The 23,362-nt window shown below is 45.9% G+C and overlaps 1 protein-coding gene across 2 annotated transcripts in view; it reads right to left on the bottom strand.

The window, feature by feature from the left end:
- The window catches only part of GNAL (G protein subunit alpha L), a 191,814-nt gene extending 170,404 nt beyond the window's left edge, over window positions 1–21,410 (bottom strand). The window contains exon 1 of one of the 2 annotated variants that reach the window (XM_008261023.4): window positions 16,490–21,410. In XM_008261023.4, coding sequence (XP_008259245.2) covers window positions 16,490–16,883 — 394 coding nt within the window. In that variant the 5' untranslated portion in view covers window positions 16,884–21,410. Of the gene's footprint in view, window positions 1–10,860; window positions 13,097–16,489 lie in introns of those variants that run through there. The other variant, XM_070050496.1, reaches the window with a different exon arrangement.
- Window positions 21,411–23,362: the final 1,952 nt, after the last annotated feature.

The following is a 23,362-nucleotide window of genomic DNA, read 5'->3' as shown; positions in this document are numbered from 1 at the left end:
TAACTCAAAACCCTTCATCAAGAAAAGCTCAGGACCAGATGGCTTCACTGGTGAATGTTACTAAATATTTCAAGAAGAATTAATACCAATACTTCTCAAACTCTTCCAAAAAATAATAATAAAAAAAAACTGAAGAGGAAGGAACACTTCCAAACTCATTTTATGATGTCAGCATTACCTTGATACCAAAGTTAGATAAGGACACTACAAGAAAAGAAACTACAGGCTATAAGATTCCTAAGGACTACTGGTGCAAAAGTCATCAACAAAATGCCAGAAAACTGAATTCAACAGCATATTAAAAAAATACACCATGACCAAGTGAGATTTATCTCTGAGATGCAAGATGGCTTAACATGTGCAAATCAATTAATGTGGTAGAACACATTAACACAATGAAGGGTAAGAATCACATGATCTGTGTGGATTCAGTGAGAGGACAGAAACAGGAGGGTGGCCTTCACGAGACAGCAGACTTCCTGTCACCTTGGCCTTGGACTTTTTAATCTCCAGAATTGTAAAAATAAATTTCTCTTGTTCATGCAAAAAAAAAAAATCATCTCAACAGATGCATAGAAAGCATCTGATAAAATCTAACAGAAAAATTCTCAATAAAATAGGTATACAAGGAATTTACCTAGGCCGGCGCCGTGGCTCACTAGGCTAATCCTCCACCTGCAGCGCCGGCACTCTGGGTTCTAGTCCCGGTTGGGGTGCCGGTTCTGTCCTGGTTGCTCCTCTTCCAGTCCAGCTCTCTGCTGTGGCCCAGGAGTGCAGTGGAGGATGGCCCAAGTGCTTGGGCCCTGCACCTGCATGGGAGACCAGGAGGGAGCACCTGGCTCCTGGCATTGGATTGGCCCAGCGCGCTGGCCATAGCAGCCATTTAGGGGGTGAACCAAAGGAATGAAGACCTTTCTCTCTGTCTCTCTCTCTCACTGTCTAACTCTGCCTGGCAAAAAAAAAAAAAAAAAAAAAAAAAAAAAAGGAATTTACCTAAACATAACAAAGTCCATGTGTGAAAAGTCCACAGTTAACATACTTAACACAATTAACACCATACTTTCTCTTAGTGAGAAACTGAATATTTTACCTTTAAGGTCAGAACAAGGCACGGATGTCCATTTTCCCCACTTCTATTCACACAGTACTCAAAGTCCTAGCCAGAGCAATGAGTCAAGAATAAGAAATAAAATCTTTCAAATTAGAAAAAAAGTAAAATCATCCATTTGCAAATGGCATGACCATATATGTATAAAACTCTAAAGATCCTACATAAAACTTTTAGAAATAATAAAAACATTCAGCAAAGTTGCAGGACACCAACGTGCAAGAATCAGCTGCATTTCTTTCTACAAATAATGAACTATCCTAAAATGAAACTAAGAAAGCAATCTCATTTGTAACAACATTAAAAATAATAAAATGTACTTATGAATTAACTTAGCTCAGGGGGTGAAAAGTCTTTTACACAGAAACTACAAAGCAGTGATGTAAAAAAGAAGACACAAATGGAGAGACATCTCATGTTTATGGATTGGAAGAAGACTTAATATTGTCAGAATGTCTGTACTATGCGAAGTTATCTATAGATTCAAAGCAATCCCTATGAAAATCCTAGAAAAAATAATTCTCAAATTCACATGGAACCACAAAAGACCCTGAGTAAACAATCTTGAGAAAGAAGAATAAAGCCAAACCACACTTGTTCATTTCAACATGTATAAGGAAGCCACAGTGATTAAACCAGTGTGATCCTGGAATAAAGACAGACACAAATACTAACAGAACAGGACACAGAAGCCAGAGGTAAACCACACATTTGAGTAGCTTATCTTCCACCAGAGGGCCAACAATGAACAACGGGGAAAGACAGCCTTTTCAACAAATGGTGTCACGAAAACTGAACATCCACATGCAAAAGAATGAAATTGGACTCTTATCTTACACTATACACAAAAGTCAACCCAAGATGGATTAAACACACAAACCTAAAACCTGCAACTGTGAAGACCAGTAGAAGAAAATGGGAGAAAATCTTCCTGACATTGGTCTGGGTAACGATTTCTTACGTACAATACTGAAAGCATGTGCAAAAAAGCCAAAATGGTCAAGTGGGAGTGCATCAAACTAAACAGCATCTGCACAGCAACGGAACAATCAACAGAGTGAAAGGACAACCTATGCAATGCAAGAAAATACGTGTAAAACATATATCTGAGAAGAGGTTCATCCATAACATATATAAGTAACTCTGAAAGCTCAACAGCAAATACCCAAATGACCACCCAAAAATGGGCATAGAACTTGAACAGACACTTTCCTAAAGAAAATCTACAGATGGCCAATCAGGTTAAGAAAATATGCTCAACATTATTAATCATCAAGGAAATGCAAACCAAAACGATGTTGAGATGTTCACCTTACATATGTTGGAGTGGCTATTATCAACCATGACCACCACCATCATGTGTCAGCACGGAGGTGAAGGAACAGAACCCTCATGCATTGCTAACGTGAATGTAACATTGTGAGGCTGTAGCAGAAGCAGTGTGGAGGTTCCTCAAAAAATTCTAAAGAGGACTTCCATATGATCCAGCAACCCCGATTCTGGGTATAGATCCAAAAGAACTAAATCAGGACCTCAAAGATCTCTCAAAGACAGATCTGCACTTCCACCTTTAAAACAGCATTATTCAAAAACAGCCAAATATGGAGACAACTGAAATGTCCACTGATGGATGAGTGGTCCCTCTCCCTCTCCCCCCACCCACACAGAGGAATATTACTCAGCCTTAAAAAGGAAGAAAATCCTGCTACATGCATGGCTGAATGAACCTGCAGGGCATTACGCTAAGTGAAATAAACCAGTCATAGAAGAAGAAATACTGCACGACTTCTCTTACGTGAGTGAGGTATCTTTAATAGTGGCATGCATAGGAGCGGAGAGTAAAATGTTGGTCTCTAGGGGTTGAGGGGAGAGGGGATCTGCACTTCAATAGTCACAGCTGTACAAGATGGGTAAGTGTGGAGATCTGCTGTGGTGTTAACACTGTGCCTATGGATAACAGCACTGTGTTGGATCCAGAAAAATTGGTTAAGAGGATGCATCCCATGTCAAGTACTCCTACCACAATAAAAAGACAAGGCAAAACAAATGGCAAGAGGAAATTTCTAGAGGTTTTGGATGTGTTTACTATCTTGATTGTGGTAAAGGTTTTATAGGTATCTACAAGAGTCAAGATGCTCCAAATTGTATACTTTAAATACATGTCATTTTCTGTATCTCAATTATGACTTCAAAAACTGCTAAAAGTTTTTGGTGATGAACTTAACATTCACCTCTATTAATAATGTTATATAATGAGGAAAATGTTCCATTTAAGAGCAAGCTTTGGAGGTGGGTGTTTGGCCCAGTGGTTAAGATGCCAGTATCTGCATCTCATGTTGGAATGCCTGGCTTTGAGTCTTGTCTCTGCTCCTGATTGCAGCTTCCTGTTAATACAAGTCCTAGGAGGTAGTGATGATGGCTCAAACAGTTGAGTGCTTCCCGTCCACGTGGGAGACCTGGATTGTGTTCCCAGCACTGGCCACTACAAACATTTGGAAAGTGAACCAGCAGACAGGCAATCTTGTCTCTCTCTCTGCCTCTCAAATAAATATTTTTTTTTTAAAGAGCAAGGTTTAATTAGGAGAAACTGAATGAAAATACTGATATTAAGGGAGAGAAGAGAAAAATGCAGGAGATGGAGTCCAAACACACTCTGGTAGGTTATGTGCTGGTGCCAGGGGCTGGGGATGGAGCAAGCAGGCAGGCCACACAGCAGGAGCACTTCTCCATTGCCTCTCTGGGCAAAGCCTGGCCTGCATCACCCAGTGCAACTTTAACATATGGGGCATATTAAAGTAGAGAGGATGGTGCTTATCTTTACTGCTCATTTATCACTCTTGGACCCCTCCTCACTGCTTCTATTCTATGCCCTAAGACCTTGGGACATAAGTAGTGCCCTGGACACCAAACTGAGCATCAAGGCACAGTGGGACCATGACAAAGACAGGAGACGTGTTCTGGAGGCCAGAATGGCTGTTGTGCCAGGGAGAGGGAATACTGCCCCTGGCAGTCCATGCTGTGTGACCCTGGCTGAGACTAGGGGTGGTCTACACGTGACTCACAGGTCTTGGGCATGACCCTCGTGTGATCAGGGTGGTCTATGGTGAGACCCATGGTGTTTGGGCTCCGTTGAAGAGTGCCTCCTCTGCGGAGGCCTCAGTGTCCTGCCTTCCCCTCTGGCCCCTGTCCTGTGTGCCCGCCAGGTGCTATTTTGTGCGGTGCAGACGCCCTCTGAATCCACATTCCACATCTCACTTTCCGCAGCTTCAGTTACTGGAGGTCAACCGCGGTCCAAAAATACTAAATGGAAAATTCCAGAAGTAAATAATTCATGAGTTTTACAGAACTCTTCTTACTGTACATTGTTATTATTGTCTCCATTTCCTTATTAGTTATGGCGTTTAATCTTACAGTGCCTGATTTGTACGTTGAAGTTTATCACAGGTACACTTGTACATAACACAGTAGATCCAGAGTTTGGTACTATCTTGGCTTTAGTCATCCGTGGAGGGTCTTGGCACGAAACCTCTGCGGGATGAGGGGACCCTTGTACTTCACTGACTGGGACATGCTTACGTCTGCTGCTTAAGTCTTGAGTGCCTGAGGACAAGAGTTGTGACTTGAATGAGGTTTGTCTCCTCCAAAACTCATGCTGGGGTGTAATCCTCACCACTGGGTAAAAACATAGACCAGGTAACTGTGCACTTTGTGATTCTAGCTCTGATCTGTGCTTCTCACTGCCTCTTGGCTTGGATACTCCAAATCATACCACCTAGATGCTCCGGAAGTGCCCACACAATGCAGCTGTTAATCCACAGTCAAGTTAAGGGGTCCACGTTATGGCTTAGCATTGACCTACTTTCCTAACAGTGATTCCCTTGCAACGCATAAAATTCTACTCTGCTGTCTAATGGCTGACACCCCACTGCCTAGGGCAGAGTAGCCAATACTGGGATTCTAGATTAGCCATTCCCCATCCCACTCCAAATGTTTGAAAACCAATCACAACTCAAAACTTACTGTCCTTTTAACAGTAGTAAATAAACAGTGTTTATTGCTTTCCTGTAGGTAGTTCTCCTGGCCACAGCTCCTAAATTTCACCAAGAACAAATTGTTTTAAAAAATAAAGGCTAGGGACAGGCATTTGGCACAGTGGCTTAAGTTAACATTTGGGATGCCTGCATCCCATATCAGAGTGCCTGGTTAAGTCCTGCTACCCTAGCGCTCATGTGGGAGACCCAGATGAAGGTTCCTGGCTTTGGCCTGGCTCAGACCTAGCTGTTGCAGACATTTGGGGAATAGTAGATGGAATATCTCTCCTTTTGCGTCTCTGCCTTTCAAATAAAACAATAACAAACAAATTAAAAGGTAAATTTTCCATTTTTTCTTCTTCATTCCAATTTAGACAACCTCTGACCCAGCATGGTGTTGTCATTTATAACAGGCAGCTTCTAATCCTGGTGTGTGAAGCATGTAGTTGGCTGAGATAAAACGAGCAATCACTTTCCCACTGGATACCACTACGCTCTAAGGCTCAAACTTCCTTGATTTTCTTGGTCATCAATTCCAGAAGGTGAGCACCCCAGGTGGCTGCTACCTCCTGAGAGCAGTGGGTCCTTCTGGGCTCTTTATGGGGCTTTTTTTTTTTTTTTTTTTTTTTTAAGAATGTGAACATAGACTGCCAGGGGCAAACTCATAGCAGGTTTCACAACTGCCCTGCTAATGCTTTGCCTCCAGAATCAGTGACACTATCGCGTGTCCCATAGCAGAGTGCTGGTTTGAATCCTGGCTCCTCTGCTTCTGATACAGCTTCCTGCTAACGCACCTATGATGGTTCAAGTACTTGAGTCCTTGCCACCCACACGGGAGACTGGATGGGTTCATGGCTCCTGGCTTCTGCCTGGCCCAGCCCTGGCTCTTTTGGGCATTTGGGCATGAACCCAGTGAATGGAAGAACTATCTCTCTCTGTCTCTGTCTCTCTCTGTCACTCTTTCAAATAAATAATAAATCCTTAAAAATCTATCCAAAAAAGGAAATGTTAGTGATAGAAGAGTCTTCAAGAAGTTCATGGAAAATGTGTGGATTTTAAAATTTTCCTGCACAAATAAATCCATCTTTCAATTCCATTTCTCAATGAATGTTCAGAAGTATCCCTGTATAAGGGATTCAGTGAATGGAGCTACCTTTTCCGTTGGAACTCAAGGTATGAATAGAATTGTTCCTTATTTTCCTCTTAAGCCAAAATATCCTCTCCTTAAGCTCTTCCTGAGATAATTTCACTTCCTCAGAGTGAAAAATCATTCTCCAACCACAGAAAAACACACCAAGTAAATGCTAAGCCAAAGCATAGCAAAGCAGGACCTAAATCTTCTCTAAGAATCTTCTGCTGGATTAAGAAAAGCTGATCTGTGGTCTGCTGGCTTTCTTCCTATATCTCCTATCAGTCAGCAGCTTTACCTGTAGCCTCCATTGGCTTTTTCCCAGAGCAGCAATTAAAAGCACAACAGGAGGGCTGCAGAGAGTGGTCTAACTCCTGGTGGTTTTGATGGAAGCTTCCCTAGCAAGCCGTCTGCAGTGGCAGAAGGCACAAGCCCTGAGAGTGAAGGCAGGGCCACACACATCCCAGAGACAGGGCAGCCGAATGGAGGGATGCTGGTGGTCCTGGGACCAGCACTTGTGCCACTGACCGTCTCAAGGGCAGCCTTCCTTGTTGGGAGAGATCCAACACCTGGTAACCAACTACTAACACTACAGCTGCAAAGGTCAGCAAATGATACCCTAAAACCACAGCTTAAATATCATTTGAGAAGGAAAGGTACACACACACAGTGAGGGAGAGGTAACATTCCCATTTGCTGGGTCATTCCTCAAATGCTTGCACTAGTCTAAGGCCAGGCTGGCACTGAAGCTGAGCCAGGAATTCAATTCAGGTGTCTCACATGGGTAGCACTTAAGCCATCACTGCAATAGTAGGAAGCTGGAGTCAGGAGCCAGAGCTGGAGCTGGGTATTGAACCCAGGCGCTCTGATGTCGACAGGGTGTCTTAACTGGCATGTAACTACTAGGCCAAATGCCCACCCCAATTATATATATATATATATATATATAATTTATTAGATATTGAATACATAATATTATATATAATATACTATATATACTATATATATATATATATAGTAACTCAGAAACCACAACTTTCAATAGTGGGGCACTCTCTTTCCTGCTAGGGTCAACTTACTGGGGATTATTTAGGGGACAGCCTCATGCTGCAGCTTGCAGATGGCTCGCAGGAATAACCCAAGGCCCTTCTGTTCTGACCACTGCGCACTTTCATTTTGCCCTCTGGCTCTTCCTCTTGTGATCCTGATTCAAGGACAAAATCCTCCACTTATTTCTTTTCCATTGCAAGATCTTATAAATAGACTTTAGTTTTCAGTTTTAGGTTTGCAGCAGACTTGAGCAGAGGTTGAAGGACTTCCTGGGATACCCCCTTATGAGCAGCCCCGACCAGACTGGAACAATCTGTGAGCCTGCAGTGATTCATCATTATCACCCAGAGTTCACACTCACGTTAGGGTCACTCTCGGTGCTGCCCGTTCTGTGGGCTTGGACAAATGTACACTGACACACATCCTCCAGTACAGGGTCACACAGAACAGTTTCACTGCCCTCACTATACCTCTGCACCTGCGGTAAGGGAATTCTGTTTTTCACCTGATTCCTAAACACAATTACAGTCATTGCTTCGGTCGACAGGATCCAATTTTCCTGTTATTCAGTAAAAGTTGGTTTCAAACAACTAAAAAAAATTAGGTGCTAATTATTAACCAATGTAGACACAAAGTAAGTTAATCAGGGATTTGAGAGTAAGGAACAATTGTTTAGGGTTCTTTGTGTAGTGAGATTTTGGAAGTCTCCCAATTACCTTTTTCAATGCCATGAGCTGACTTTGGGTCCCAGTAGTTAGGTCTTAGTATTATTTTTTTTTTAAAGATTCATATTTATTTATTTGAAACTCAGAGTTACAGAGAGAGAGAGAGAGAGAGAGAGCTCTTCCATCTGCAGGTTCACTCCCCAAATGGCCACAACAGCTAGGGCTGGGTCAGGCCGAGGCCAGGAGCTTCTTATGGGTCTCACCCATGTATGCACCAGCCCAAGCACTTGGGCCATCCTCTGCTGCTTTTCCAGGCACATTAGCAGGGAGCTGGGCTGGAAGCGGAGCAGCCCAGTCTTGAACAGGTGCCCATATGGGATGCTGGTACCGCACGCAGAGGCTTAACCTGCTAGCCACAATGCCAGCCTCAGGTCTTATCATTAAGGCTTACTTCGGGAAACTTTGCATATGCTCATTGAATCAGCTAGGGGTTTTGCAAGACTTCTTGGTCTCTAGATCCTGTCTGACACTATAGAGTTGTACTCTAAACCACAGATTCGTCTGACAGTATCCATGGGGAGCTGTGTGTCGACACGCTTGAATGCTCACACGGTGGACAGAGCCGGTGCCAAAACAGAGGCAGCGCTTTACCAGGAACCTACACGAATGACCAGGCTGGACATTCCCCTCCCACCCGCTTTCCCTTTGCCGCCAGCTTCCTTTGTATCCTTCCAAACTTTTGCCCCACAGAGCACAGCTGCCCTGTCCAGTTTCAGGAACATCTGCCCACGCATGGGCACCCTTTCTGCTTCAATGTTTTCACCTCCTTTTCTATCAGTGGATTTTTTTTTGGTTCACATTATCCTTGGACTCCTGGCTGAAACCACTGAGCACTCCTTTCTTCCCAAGCCCCGTCCTTTCCTGCTTCCTCTGGTTGTCTCTGTCACTCTTCAAACTCCTCTTCCTCCAACACCTTCTGAAAAGCTGGACTTCCTCAAGCTTTTGTCTACCCCAAGTTCCAATTCCTCCTTTCCTGTCCATTCTCACTCAGCACGTTTTCCACGGGTCTGTGTCCACCCACAGCCGGTGAGTTAATCCCAAAAGCTCATGTCCAGCTTGGCATCCTCGCAGGGCTCCAGACCCTTGTCAAACCCCCAGATACTTCCCAGAGACTGCCCAGTGGACCCCATAGGCCGGATTCCCAGACACGGCTCCTTGCTCTCATTTCCTTCCATCTGCCTCTGCCTCTAACATCCCGTATCACAGAGACAGCCATCACCACTTTCTCTGAGCTGGAAAACTGAGACAGCCTTCTTTCCCCAACACATTCTTCTCCACTACTCCTCAGGCACCAGGTTCTCAAGAATCCATTTTGGCAAATCCATAAGTTATTCCTGTTCCTTCCTCTTCATCATGACTGCACCTGCCTGAATTCACTTCTCACCTCTCTTGACTGGACCACTGTATCCTTCCCCAGCTGGCCATGCATGGCCTGGACTCCTGGCTCTGTCACAGAGCCATGTGGAAATGTGGACCCTGAGATCCAGATGTGTGGTCTCATATTACCATCTTTCCAGGATGTGACTTTATATTAACGTTTACTTTACAATTCTGAGTATGTGTAGTGCAGAGAATTGGTCCAGCTCCATGGAGTTCACTTGAATCTAAGATTTAGAGATGGTTCCAGTGTATTGAGTAGTTATCACTTGCTAAGCTCTTTTCCTGGCTGCATGTATGTAAATTACTCAATTAATTACACTTAGTCCTCTCAGTAATCCCATGCATTAGGAGTATCAGGGATGTGGAAGCTGGAGCTCTGAGATGCTTCCTTAAGTTCGTGTACCTGGTGAGTGAGTGCCAGGATTTCAAACTCTGATGCCAGTGCCTGTTCCAAATCCTTTTGCTCATTTTGCCTGTGTTTGTGGTTTCTAAGTAAATCCCCAAATTTTGAGAGAAGTATTCACATAATAGTCAGATATCCCAGGAACAGACAGACACACCGGCAGGTGACATTGGTTAGAGTATGTTTTCAGGGCCAGCACAAACCCCTGTACAAACTCAAATGTGTTTGCCACTCAACGGGGTGTCCTTGAAAAAGGACACCAACTTCCAGCGTTTGCCTGTCCAAGAACAATACAAATGGGATGAAATCAGGCTTTGTGTAAACAATAGCAGCTTCAAACCTATAAAACTGTACTTAACACAGTAAATACAATAGAAAGACACATTTTTGATATAAAAGTGCAACAACACCACCGTGTTCTCTTCCATTTAAGAGAAGTTGAGAACTGGTCAGAGTATTTGGGATTTCTGGGGACTGTGGTAGCCATGCTGCATGGTAGGCTGTGGAGAACAATGAAGACAGCACACTGATAAGGAGGCGCCTCAGAAGTATGGCCAGTTCAAACCTACAGCACAGCTCAAACACTGCTTTCTTGTCTTTGCTGACTACATGCATTATCATTAACTGAGGGGGAATCTACATTAATTCTCAAGACATCTACTTGAAAAAGAAAGTGACCGAAACCTCAGAGTGACGGCACCAAATGCTTCTTCCTAGAGCAATTAAAGATGCAGATTAAGCGAAAGCTGTCATTCTGGTGTGGAAGCATATCAGCAAATGTTTCGGAGAGACGGCTTCCCTCTTGACAGATGTGTTCCTGACAGGGAACTACCACACACACAAAGTCTAACAGGAAATCACCGAACAAAGACAAGAGATCGCGACTCTTACCCAGCTGATCAGTTCAGATTTGAAGAATGCTCTAGAAAAAGAGTAGCAAGCAGCCAGGTGGAAACCTGATGGCTCTCCCCTACTATAAGTCCATGGCACCTGCTCTATTGCAACTCCATGAACCTGGAGGCAGAAAAACTCACCTAAGGCTGGAGAATGTAACTTTCCTTGCCACCTGTGTTCCAGTGGATCAAATATTTTGATCTTACACTTGGTGCTATGGTTTGAATAGGGTTTGAGTATCTCCCCAAAGTTCATGTGTTGAAATTTAAGCTCTACTGTGAGGTATTAAGAGAGCAAAAACTTAATCCGACTGTGGTGATTAGAGGTGGGTCCTTGGAGGTGATCAAGATTAGATAAGGTCATTATGTGGAGCCTCAGGATTTAATTACTGGAGGCACACAAACACACACACACATACTCTTGCATTTAATACATATGCACACATGTATACACACATGCACACACACAAGCAAGCTCCCTGTGTCTTGCCATGTGATGCCCTGAACCACCTTGGGACTCTGACAGTAAAAGCGTCATCACCAGACATGAGTCCCAAGACAAAATAAACCTCTCTCTTCTATAATAAAGTTACCCAGCCTCGGGTGTTATGTTACAGTAATGCAAACAAATAAATCCAGTCATGTCAATTATTGCTTTTAACAGGTACAGGCCCACGACTGCTGCTGATGTCCTCTCTGTGTGTGCCTTTGGGGCCCTGGGCACAGCCCAAGGCAAAGTCTATGCGGCCTGTGGGTAGATCAGAGGCAAAAACTGGCTGCCCAGGAAATGTATTGGTCACATAGATGGTGCCTTTTATTAATGTGAGTCAGTGCTTAAAAATAAGCAGGTCTCAGGTGAGAATCCGCACTCCTACCATATTCTAGACACTCAGAGGACCTGGCCACACAGGGCCTGTGTTCCCACAGGCTACAGCAGAATGGAGCTCCGATGCACAGGCACATGGTTTCTGCCTTAGCCCGTGTCATGGACGTGGCTGTGCCCTCTGGTTGAAGCCTTAACCCCCAATGTGACTGTGCTTAGGCACAGGGCCTTTAAAGAGGTCAAATGAGGTCATAATGTGGAGTCCTCATGAGAAGAGAAAGAGACCTCAGAGTCCTCTCTTTTCCCCGTGTCTACACACACAGAGGACAGGCCATGTGAGGGCACTGTGAAAAGGCAGCCATCTGCAAGCCAGGAAGACAGCCCTCAGCAGACACCAACCCTGCAGGTTCTGTGACCTTGAACTTCCAGCCTCCAGAATTGTGAGAAAATAAGTGTCTGTTTTTCAGGCCATCCAGCCTGCGGCATTTTGTTATGGCACCAAACAGGTGACACACAGCTCATGGTCAGGGTGTGAGAGGTATCAGAGAACTCCTGACCACTACCACCTTCTACATATGAGCATTTGGCCACGACTCCAACCCCCACGCCCCTCAGCCTCCCAGTCCTACTCCACCGCACTAGCTCCGACACTGCGATCACGGGCCTGGGCTTGCTGCCTTCTAACTGCAGTTTTCATCTTATCCACATCCTGCCTTGCACCGCCTTAAAACCCAGCCATTGTGTGCTTGAAAGCCGCACCATCTGAAAATTAAAGTGGGATCACATCACTCTTGCCATTAGGGCCTCAGAGCCACAGTGGTTCCTGGACTCTTGGGCAGGCCTGGGAATCTCACAAGATTCTGCAGGACAAGCCAGCTGTGCCATCAGGCTCAACCTGATGTCTTAGGCGATGCAGATCTGAACACAGTACTCCAGGAGAAATGCAAACACGATTCATATGAACTCAAGTGAATTGAATATTTATTCTCAGTGGAGGCCTCTGGGAAGCAGGCAACTGGAGGAGTTGCCATTGTGGGAGATGGGACTAGCCTCGGGCGGGCTAGGAGGCACAGGGACCGAAGGCACTTTTGAGTTCTCTGACCCCTGTTGCTGGGCTCTCAACACACATTTCCAGAATAAATAGATGAGTGGGGTCAGTGAGCAAAAATAAGTGGCTGGTAACACAATGGCAGCAACAGCAAGTATTATAGGAGGTCAATCTGCAAGTTATGTTTCTGGTAAGAAATTTCCAGCTAAATCCATTCCAAATCCTAGCAAAGCCAAGGACCTTTCTGCATTTAAGTGAAATTTACCTAAAATCTGATAAACAACACCAACTTGATCTAACAGGATGTGTTTTAGTGTTGACAACATTGAAGTGAAAGATCTGATACATTCCCGGGCAAAACTTGAGTCATTTGATTCAATGTCATTTCAGATATGATGTTGCCATGCAGCTGTCTAGGCCACAAGAAAAATAACGCTTTTAAAAATGTCCTTTGAGAACACATTCAAGCCATGCTAAAACAAGGGGAATCTTTATGGCCGGCGCCGCGGCTCACTAGGCTAATCCTCCGCCTAGCGGCGCCGGCACACCGGGTTCTAGTCCCGGTCGGGGCGCCGGATTCTGTCCCGGTTGCCCCTCTTCCAGGCCAGCCCTCTGCTGTGGCCAGGGAGTGCAGTGGAGGATGGCCCAGGTGCTTGGGCCCTGCACCCCATGGGAGACCAGGAAAAGCACCTGGCTCCTGGCTCCTGCCATCGGATCAGCGCGGTGCGCCGGCCGCAGCGCGCCGGCCGCGGCGGCCATTGGAGGGTGAACCAACGGCAAAGGAAGACCTTTCTCTCTGTCTCTCTCTCTCACTGTCCACTCTGCCTGTCAAAAAAATAAAAAAAAAAAAAAAAAAAAAACAAAAAAAAAAAACAAGGGGAATCTTTAGAGCTCACTGTTCTTATCTCCCACTTCTCTTCTACAGAATAATAGCTTCTTAATTTTTTTTGATGATAAATCAAACATTTTCTGCTTCACATACTTTTTTTAAAAGATGTTCAAACAATCACATTAAAACAACATTATACTGTCACAACGCTAGATCCTATTGATATTACTCTTCTGTCATTTCTTCAGACAGTAATTCTCCTCTTCTTGAGTTACTGTGATGCACTTAAAAATTTGGCTGGAGCAATTTCTGATTAATTTCTCTCTAGAAAAATATATGGGTAAGGCTGGTGCTATGATGTATTGGGTAAAGCTGCCGCCTGCAGTGTCGGCATCCCAAATGGGCACTAGTTTGAGTCCTGGCTGCTCCACTTCCCATCCAGCTCCCTGTTAATGTGCCTGGGAAAGCAGTACAAGATGGCTGAAGTACTTTGGCCCTGCTCCCACGTGGGAGGCCTGGAAGAAGCTCCTGGCTCCTGGCTTCTGATTGGCCCAGCTCCGGCCACTGTGGCCATTTGGGGAGTGAACCAGTAGATGATGGAAGACCTCTCTCTCTCTCTCTCTCTGCCTCTCTGTAACTCTGCCTTTCAAATAAATATATTAACCTTAAAAATTATACATCTATGGGTGGGGTAGACTTTGAGCACCTACATGTCATTTCAGCTATGATGATGAACCACAAGTTATAGTAGGCCATGAGATCATGTCTTTAAAGAGTGCAGTCATTCAAAATGTTACAGAAGTGGCAAGTTATTTTACCTTTTCACATTCACAATGATTTAACTAGGTTTGGAGTTCTAGAATGAGAATTCCATATCTGCCACATTGTACAAGTCAGCGCTGTAGAGAAGAACCCTGCAGCTGATGGGTCTCTTCCCTTTTGAGGTAACCTGTGAATTTATTTGGGATACACTAATCCTTATCCATAGTTTAGACTTCTGCAGTTTCAGTTACCTGTAGCCAACCAAGGTTGGAAAAGATTAAATGAAAATTACAGAAGTAAATAATTGATATTTTTTTTTGCCAGGCAGAGTTAGACAGTGAGAGAGCGACAGAGAGAGAGTTATAGACAGTGAGAGAGAGACAGAGAGAAAGGTCTTCCTGCCGTTGGTTCACTCCCCTAATGGCCGCCACGGCTGGCGCTGCGCCAATCCTAAGCCAAGAGCCAGGTACTTCCTCCTGGTCTCACATGCTGGCGCAGGGCCCTAGGACCTGGGCCATCCTCCACTGCACTCCCAGGCCACAGCAGAGAGCTGGACTGGAAGAGGAGCAATTGGGACTAGTACCTGGTGCCCCAACCAAGACTAGAACCCAGGGTGCTGGCACCGCAGGCTGAGGATTAGCCAAGTGAGCCCCGGCGCCAGCCAATAATTGATAAATTTTACATTGTTGTGGGCTTCTCTAAGTAGCTGACAAAATTTGTGTCATCCAGCTTTGTCTTGCCCAGGATGTGGCTCACTCCTTTGCACAGTGTATACACACCGTTTACACCACCTACCTGTTTAGGCACTTACATCTTGGTTATCAGATAGACTTCCCAGGAACCATGGTATTTGTGTTCAAGTAAACCTTACATATAGCCTAACGCTGGACCACTTCACCTCATCTCATTGCGAAGGCATTGTACATCTCACATTATCATCAGAAGGGTGAGTCCAGTGCAAGAAAATCTCAGACAGAGGCCATGGTCACATGATTTTTATGATAGTGCATTATTATACCTTCTACATTATTGTTATTGTTGGTCTCTTACTGTGTATAGGACCAAGTATAGTATACAAAGGGCTGGGCACTACCCAAAGTTTCAGGCATCCACAGAGGGGGCATGTCTTGGAAAGCAGCCCCTGTGGATAAGTGGCTACCATACTTTTTGTTTTTCTGTACTACTACCCCCTCCTAAACTTCCCGTTGTTTTAGATTTCAGATATTGCGTCAGGATACAGCATGTAGGTTTATGTTGTTTTAGCCACTCATTCTTGCAGTGAGTCTTTCAAACTCAACATACCTTGTTCCCTAGATCGTAAAGGTTGCATCCATTTATGAGCAGGCTTCTTGCTCAAGTCACTTAACACTCTCCTTATGCACAGCTGGGCAACCTGGACCATTACCCTTCCTGCTATCCCACAAGATGGGTCAAAAGCCTCCATCTTATTTTTGTTCTCTTAAAACCTAAAAGCAACAAGTAGCGTCAGGAATTCATGCCTGTTTTCACCTTTTTCTACAGTACACACACCATGTTACTGGATCGTAGAAGCACAAGTAACACCTGCGAAAGCGAGGCTCAGAAAACACTAGCAGTGTGGGCCATTACTTTAAAATGCTGTGTGTGTGTGTGGGTGGGTGGGTGTACGCCCTCTTGTTTGCAGAATGCACAAGGGGCTGCCAGGCTCTTGGGCTGCCGGATCTCGGGAGGGACAAACATGCACACAGCACCGAGGCTGAACTTGCACAGAGAAACACAAGTGCCCCATCTTCAGCTGCTGACTTAATTTCTCAAAAGGCAACAAGCCACACCCACCGACAACTCTGCTGGAATAAAAGCTCTGTGGTTAAGCTAAAAGGCCTTCAAGGTCTTATAAATCTCATTTGTGTTCTTAGAGCGAACAGCAATGGCACTGCTACTGTGGCAGGAAATGAGACTCTGACCTGGACATCCCTGTGGGTCGTACACTATGGAAATCAGTCAATCGAAAAGGGGGACCTTTTCCAGACAGGCACACTCATTAGTAAGAGGCGAGCCACCCGGCCATCATCACAAGGCATGGACAAGAGCAAAACCACCGCGCAACGTGTCATTGGAGTGAATATTGTCGGGTTAAAAATGCTACCCAGAGTTTAAAGACCCCTGCCGGTTTTTACAATCAGCGTTTAAAGCCCTATTCCCGGGCTGCGATCGGTCGCCCATCCCCGCCCCTTCCCCCACCCCGAGATCCGCCACCCTTGCGACCCCTGCGGGCTGCGCGCGTCCCCGCCGTCCCCACGCCCGGCGAGGGCGCCCGCGCGGGACCTACCCAGCAGCAGCAGCCGGTGCGTCTGTTGCAGGTCGCGCTTCTGCTCGCGCAGCATGCGGTCGATGCCCCGGCTCACTTTCTTTGCCTCCCGCGCAGCCTCGCGCTCCTCGGCGCTCAGCTGGTCCCCGCGCCGCCTCTTCTCCTTCTGCGGGGCCGCTTTGGGCCGCGCGCACGCCGGGCTCCCACCGCCTGCCCGAGGGAGCAGGGTCCGGGCCGCGTCGCCCCCCGCCGCCTGCGCGGATGCTCGGGCGGGGACCAGGGCCAGGACCGGGGCCGGGGCCGGGGCCGGGGCGGGCGTCGGCCGCGCATCCTCCCCGGGCGGTTCCGAAGCCTCGCAGGGGGCTTCTTCGGGGCCGCCGAAGAGCAGCGGCCGCAGACTGTAGCACAGACCCATGTGGGCGTAGGGGACGCGCCGGACAGGGGGTCGAAGCGCCGAGGGCGGCTGGGTTCAGGCCGGGGTCCCCGCGGAGGGGCTCGAGGGGGCTGCTCTCGGACCCGGCGTGGTGCTGCGGTCCGCCGGCCGCGGGGCGGAGTTGCGGCGGGCCCCTGAGGGCCACGGCCCCTCACTGCCCCCGAGGGCCATTTTGCATTTTCCGTTGGGTGCCGGAGGTGGCGGTCGCCCGGGCTGGAGATCACCTGATGGCGCCGGGAGCTGACCGAGCCGACGGGCCTCGGCGAGCCCGGCCCCCGTTACCGTAAACCCCGCCGCCGCCCCAGCCCCGCTACAGTAAATACTGCCGCCCGGGCTGCATCTCGTTACCGTAAATATTGCGGCCTGGCCAGCCCTGTTACCGTAAGTACCGTCGCGCGTGCAAAACTCGGCTGCCGTAAATACCGCCGCGCGAGCCTGGCGCGCAGCTGCGGACAGTGGTGCAGTGGCGGTGCGGTCACCTCCTGGAGCCTTGGTTGCTGCCGTTAGAAACCACGGTGGCCTTGCTCTTGGTCGGATGCAGGGATAGAGACGCCGGCTTTAAGGCTTTCAGTTCCCCAATGCTGAGATCTCTGGGCCGTGCCCCTTTTCTGCTAACAACACATGCACGCTCGTCCACGCCCTCCTGATCCCTACTCAAACGCTACTACACAGTTGACTACAACAAAATCTCCAATGTAGAGGTTCACGGCACCGCTTTCAACACCCTCCAAGCTAACTTAAAACGTAAAAAGGGACACGTGTGTTTGTCGTGTGCTATTTGTACTCGTTAAAACGAGAATGTGAAGTTGCAACACCCAGGATAGTGCAGGGAGGCCCTTTCAGACCGGGGGACGCTCTCTCCAATCCTCTGCAGGTACAAACCCTCGCTCCCACCTCCTGCGTTCTTTCCTACTTCGTGCACATGCTACAGAGCAGTTCCAACAGGTGAATACCTCAGGATGGCTTTTAAGAAACTTGCTGTATCAGATGTTACATGGTTTCGAGGAAAATGATGTGGAATATTATAAATGATAAACATCTAAATTCCGTGGATATAGCAGATTAGGCCAGTGTCTAGCTATCATCTATCCATCCATCCATCCATCCATCCAATCTATAGAGAGAGATTCTCCAAAGAATAATGGTATTTATCTGGGAATAAAGGAGCAATGCCATAGGAATACATCTTCCAGAGTAAACATGAGCACAAACACATTGAGGCAAGGGGAAGTTTTTGAAGGCCAAAATGAGGAGACTGATGTGGAACATTTTGAAACAATAATCTTTGGCCGTGATTATGAGGGTGATGTCTGAGGTTGCACTGCTGGATGGATGTTAATGAGAAGTAGTTTGTGTGTGAGACTGTACTGGCCTCTGTTGTAATGCTGTAGTTCTGGCAGTCTTTTGTGATGGTTGCTATTAGGCTATTACATGTTCTTCATAACCTGATTTTATTTTTTTGTTAGGGTTGATACAGCGACTCTATTTTGATTCTCACAACTTAGAAATTCTTTTCAATAGCATGCTCTCAGTGTATGCTATCAGTTGGCAATTGGTATAAATATCACATTTGATTACTGAGAAAGAGAAATTGACCAAGATCTTCCATTCACAGGTTCTGTCCCCAAATATCCAAAGCTGCGTGGGCTAAGCTAGGTCAAACTCAGGAACTTGGCACTCCATCTGGGTCTCCCATGTGGGTGGCAGGACCCAAGTACTTGAGTCATCACCTGATGTTTTCCAGTGTGTCTGTTAGCAGGAAACCGGATCAGAAGCAGATTGAGGCCTTGAACCCAGTCACTCTGATATGGGATGTGAGTTTCCCAAGTGGTGTCTCAACTGCTGTGCTACACAGCCTGCCCCTGATTACATTTAAATAATAAGTTGAGGTCCAGTATTCACATTTCTTTTGGTGCCTTGTTAGTAACAAATACATATACTATGCAATGCTTTTGGCTTAACATTATCCAAAATATTTTACCAAAATTATGGTATACTTTTAGATATTTTCAGGGTAGAAGGCAGAGGGACTGTTTTAGTCAGTTTTTAGTTACTACAACAAAATTCCCAAGACATTGACTTTATTAAGAGGTGGATTTTGATGGTTCATGTTATGAGATCGAATAGGCCTTTTGGTTTGGCATCTGATGATAACTTTGTTGCTTTCAGAGTCTTGAGGTAGCACAGAGCATCACATGACAAGAGACAGGGAAAGTACACGTCTGTGTCTGTGTGTGTCTCCTACAGCCACCAGGATTTTTTTTTTTTTTTTTGACAGGCAGAGTGGACAGTGAGAGACACAGAGAGAGAAAGGTCTCTTTTGCCGTTGGTTCACTCTCCAATGGCCCCCGCGGCTAGCGCGCTGCGGCCGGCGCACCGCGCTGATCCAATGGCAGGAGCCAGGTACTTATCCTGGTCTCCCATGCGGGTGCAGGGCCCAAGGACTTGGGCCATCCTCCACTGCACTCCCTGGCCACAGCAGAGAGCTGGCCTGGAAGAGGGGCAACCGGGACAGAATCCGGCGCCCCGACCGGGACTAGAACCTGGTGTGCCGGCGCTGCAAGGCGGAGGATTAACCTAGTGAGCCGCGGCGCCGGCAACAGCCACCAGGATTTAATCATGGAGACATCATCTTAAAAGACCCAGTCCAATCCACCCATCTCCTAGAGACTCCAACTTCAAACATGGTAAATAGATTAGGTGAATACACTTTAAATGCTATGAAGTCATGACTTTGAAGCTTAAACTTCTGCATGAGTTTTGGGGACATATATTCAAGCCATAGTATTCTGCCTCTGGCCCCCTGAAACTCTTATCCTTCTCACATATGCACCTTTCCATACCCCTAAGTCCCAAAGTTTTGACTCAGTCCAGCATTAAAGTAAAATTTCAAAGTCCAAAATCTCACATTAGATTCAAGGCAAATTTCTCCAGTTGTGAGCCTGCAAAAAAATCTGAGTTACAAACATTTCCATTCCAAAAAGAGAAGTGGACAGGAAAATCGGAGGAATAATTGTCCAAAGCAAAACTGAAACTCAGTAGAGCAAATATTAAATACTGAAGTTTTATTTCTGGTAACTGGAACACATATCCAGGGCAGGGGCATAGGGGGAGCCCTGCCTGTGGCTTTGCTGATGTCACAGTCCACATGGCTGCTCTCTGAGGTTAGATGCAGACACCTGGGATTTTCAAGGTTGGTGTGGTATGTTACTGGTCGTTTTACCTCCCTGGGGTCTCCACATTGCGCATCCACTTCATCCCTATTGATACGGGCTAGGCAGGGAGTTAGTGAGGGACGAGGAGCTAAGTGGTTTTCAGCAGCCTCTGTGCCAATAGCCCTGTACCACTAAAAGCTCCCAAGCCATTAGCAGGGAGCTGGATCAGAAGTCGAGCAGCAGGAACTTGATGCTGGCATGGCAGGTGGAGGCTTGACCTTCAGCGCCAGCCACTGAAATCGTACATTATGCAAAACAAAAAAACAAACAACAATGAAGAAAAGTGACATTTAAAGACCTAGGGGTCAATATTGTCTGGTCACTAAGAGTGTAATTAGAGTCCTGGAAAGAGGAAAAAAGAAAATGGTGCAGAAACAATATTGGAAGAAATAGTGATCGTTGATTTCTGAAAATCAGTAAAAGACATTAACTTATAAATCCTAAAATTCAAAGAACATGAAGTAGGATAAGTATAAGGAAAATCACATTTAAATACATCAAGTAAAATTACTGAATTTTTGCAAATATAAAGAGAGAATTAGTAAAGTAGTCAAGGAGCCAGCACTGTGGCACAGCAGGTTAAGCTGTAGTAAGAAGAGAACAGTTATGAATGTGTGTACAGAATTTTGAAACACAGAACTTAAGAAAGAAGCAAACAAAGCCACAGTCCTAATTGGTTCTTGTAGCATGATGGCTCATTAACAGAAAAATCGGGAGGTTGGAATGGGGACAGGCATCTGGTACAACAGTTAAGACACTGCTTGGACACAAGTGTCCTGTATTGGAATGCCTGGTTCCAGTCCTGGCAAGTCTACTTCCCAGGCAGCTCGCTGCTGATGTGTACCCTTGAAGGCAGAAGGTGATGGCTCCAGTACTTGTAGGCAGCCTGGATGAAATTCTTGGCCATTGGCTTCAGCCTGGCCCAGCTCTGGCTGCTGTGGCCATTAGGAGAGTGAACCACCAGATGGAAGATCTCTCTCCATCTCTCCATCTGTCTCTCTGCCTTTTGAAGAAATAAAGATAATTTTAAAAAGCAATGCTCCTCCCAAGTTCATGTGGCATGTTCACACAGATACTGGGCCAGATGTCTCAATAAATTCTTTTTTTTTTTTTTTTTTTTGACAGGCAGAGTGGACCGTGGCCAGTGCACCGCGCTGATCCGATGGCAGGAGCCAGGTACTTCTCCTGGTCTCCCATGGGGTGCAGGGCCCAAGGACTTGGGCCATCCTCCACTGCACTCCCTGGCCACAGCAGAGAGCTGGCCTGGAAGAGGGGCAACCAGGACAGAATCCAGCGCCCCGACCGGGACTAGAACCCGGTGTGCCGGCGCTGCAAGGCAGAGGATTAGCCTACTGAGCCGCGGCGCCGGCCTCAATAAATTCTAAAATACTAAAAGTCTTACAGAGGATGCTGTTTGGCCACAATGGAATTAAACTAGAAAAATTTAAGTATCTAGGTTATCCCCAAATATATGGAAATCAAACAATAAGTTTCCAGCTAAACTGTGGTTTTAGGAATGAAAATCTTACCTATCAGAATTGGTGAGATGCAGCTAAAGCAGTTTTTAGGTGAATATTTGCAGCTTTAAATGCTTACATTAGGAAGGAAGAAAGGCTTAAAATCACTGATCTTAGTTTATACCCTGTGAATCTAGAAAAAGAAATTAAACACAAGATAAGTAGAAGAAAGGAAATAATGAAGAACAGGAACCAAGAGGAGTGAGGAAGGCACAACTGTCTTCTTTGAAAAGTCCAATAAAGTTAATAAATCTGTACTAAGAAATTAAAAACAAATTTAAGTTTATTTATACAATGGAATATTACTCTTGAATAAAGAGAAATGAACTAATAATGAATTTTACAACATAGATAAATCACACAGACATTATGCTGAGTGAAAAAAAAAAAAGCCACAGAAGAGTACATACTTCATATGTGAAGTTCTGGAGTAGAATTAATTCAAGTTGAAAAAAATAACAGTACTTGCCTCTGGAGCCTAGTATTGAATGAAAAGAATCGTGGCCGGCGCCGCGGCTCACTAGGCTAATCCTCTGCCTTGCAGCACCGGCACACCGAGTTCTAGTCCCGGTCAGGGCGCCGGATTCTGTCCCAGTTGCCCCTCTTCCAGGCTAGCTCTCTGCTGTGACCAGGGAGTGCAGTGGAGGATGGCCCAAGTCCTTGGGCCCTGCACCCCATGGGAGACCAGGAAAAGCACCTGGCTCCTGGCTCCTGCCATCGGATCAGCGTGGTGTGCCAGCCGCAGCGCGCCGGCCGCGGCGGCCATTGGAGGGTGAACCAACAGCAAAGGAAGACCTTTCTCTCTGTCTCTCTCTCACTTTCCACTCTGCCTGTCAAAAAAAAAAAAAAAAAAAAAAAAAGAGGGAGACGAAATATATTCAGTATTTGGTCTGAGTCAGCCATTTTTTTTTTTCCAAAAACGTACAACCTAAGATGTGTGCATTGCAACAGATGTAAATTTTATGTAAAACACCTAAAATTTAGTGGGGTGTGGGATGGCAGAAGAGTGGCAGAATGTTTATCATTGTTGAAGGTGAGGGATGGATACATTTGGGTTCATTATACTACTCTGTTCGCACATGTTTGAAAATTTCCACAGAACATTAGGAAATCATGAACTATATTTTAACCACTTTAAAAATGCAAACATACTGTGCAATTTTTTGATAATGCAAAATGTTGAAATTTTAGTGACCTGGAAAGTATTCTTGATAAACAAAGAAAAGCACATATAAAAACAACACTTTTTTTTTTTTTTAAAAAGATGTGGTTATTTATTTTGAAAGTCACAGTCATAGAGAGAGAGGGAGAGACAGAGAGATCTTCCATCCACTGGTTCAGTCCCCAGATGGCCACAAAGGCCATCGCTTAGCTAGGCCAAAGACAGGAGCTGGGAACTTCATCTGGGTCTCTCATGTGGGTAGCAGGGAACCAAGCAATCGGGCCATCTCCTGCTGCTTTATTCAGGCCATTAACAGAGAGCTGGATTGGAGTGGCGCAGGATCAGGGTTAGGGACACAAACCAGTGCCTATATGGAATGCCCATGCTTTGTGGGCAGAGTCTTAACCTGCTCTCACAACACCAGCCCTCAGATGGCACATTTTCTTGAAAAAGCATGTCAGTTTAGACACAGTCATTGAGAAATTGCTTTCTGAGTTATAAGCAGAGTTGTGTTTTTGTGGTGGAACTTTAGGGGACTTTTCTTTATGCTTTTTGCCCTAATTTCCA

The sequence above is a fragment of the Oryctolagus cuniculus genome, chromosome 10 (genome assembly GCF_964237555.1).
Source record: "Oryctolagus cuniculus chromosome 10, mOryCun1.1, whole genome shotgun sequence".
NCBI lineage: Eukaryota > Metazoa > Chordata > Mammalia > Lagomorpha > Leporidae > Oryctolagus > Oryctolagus cuniculus.
This window is presented reverse-complemented; position numbering and strand designations above follow the sequence as displayed.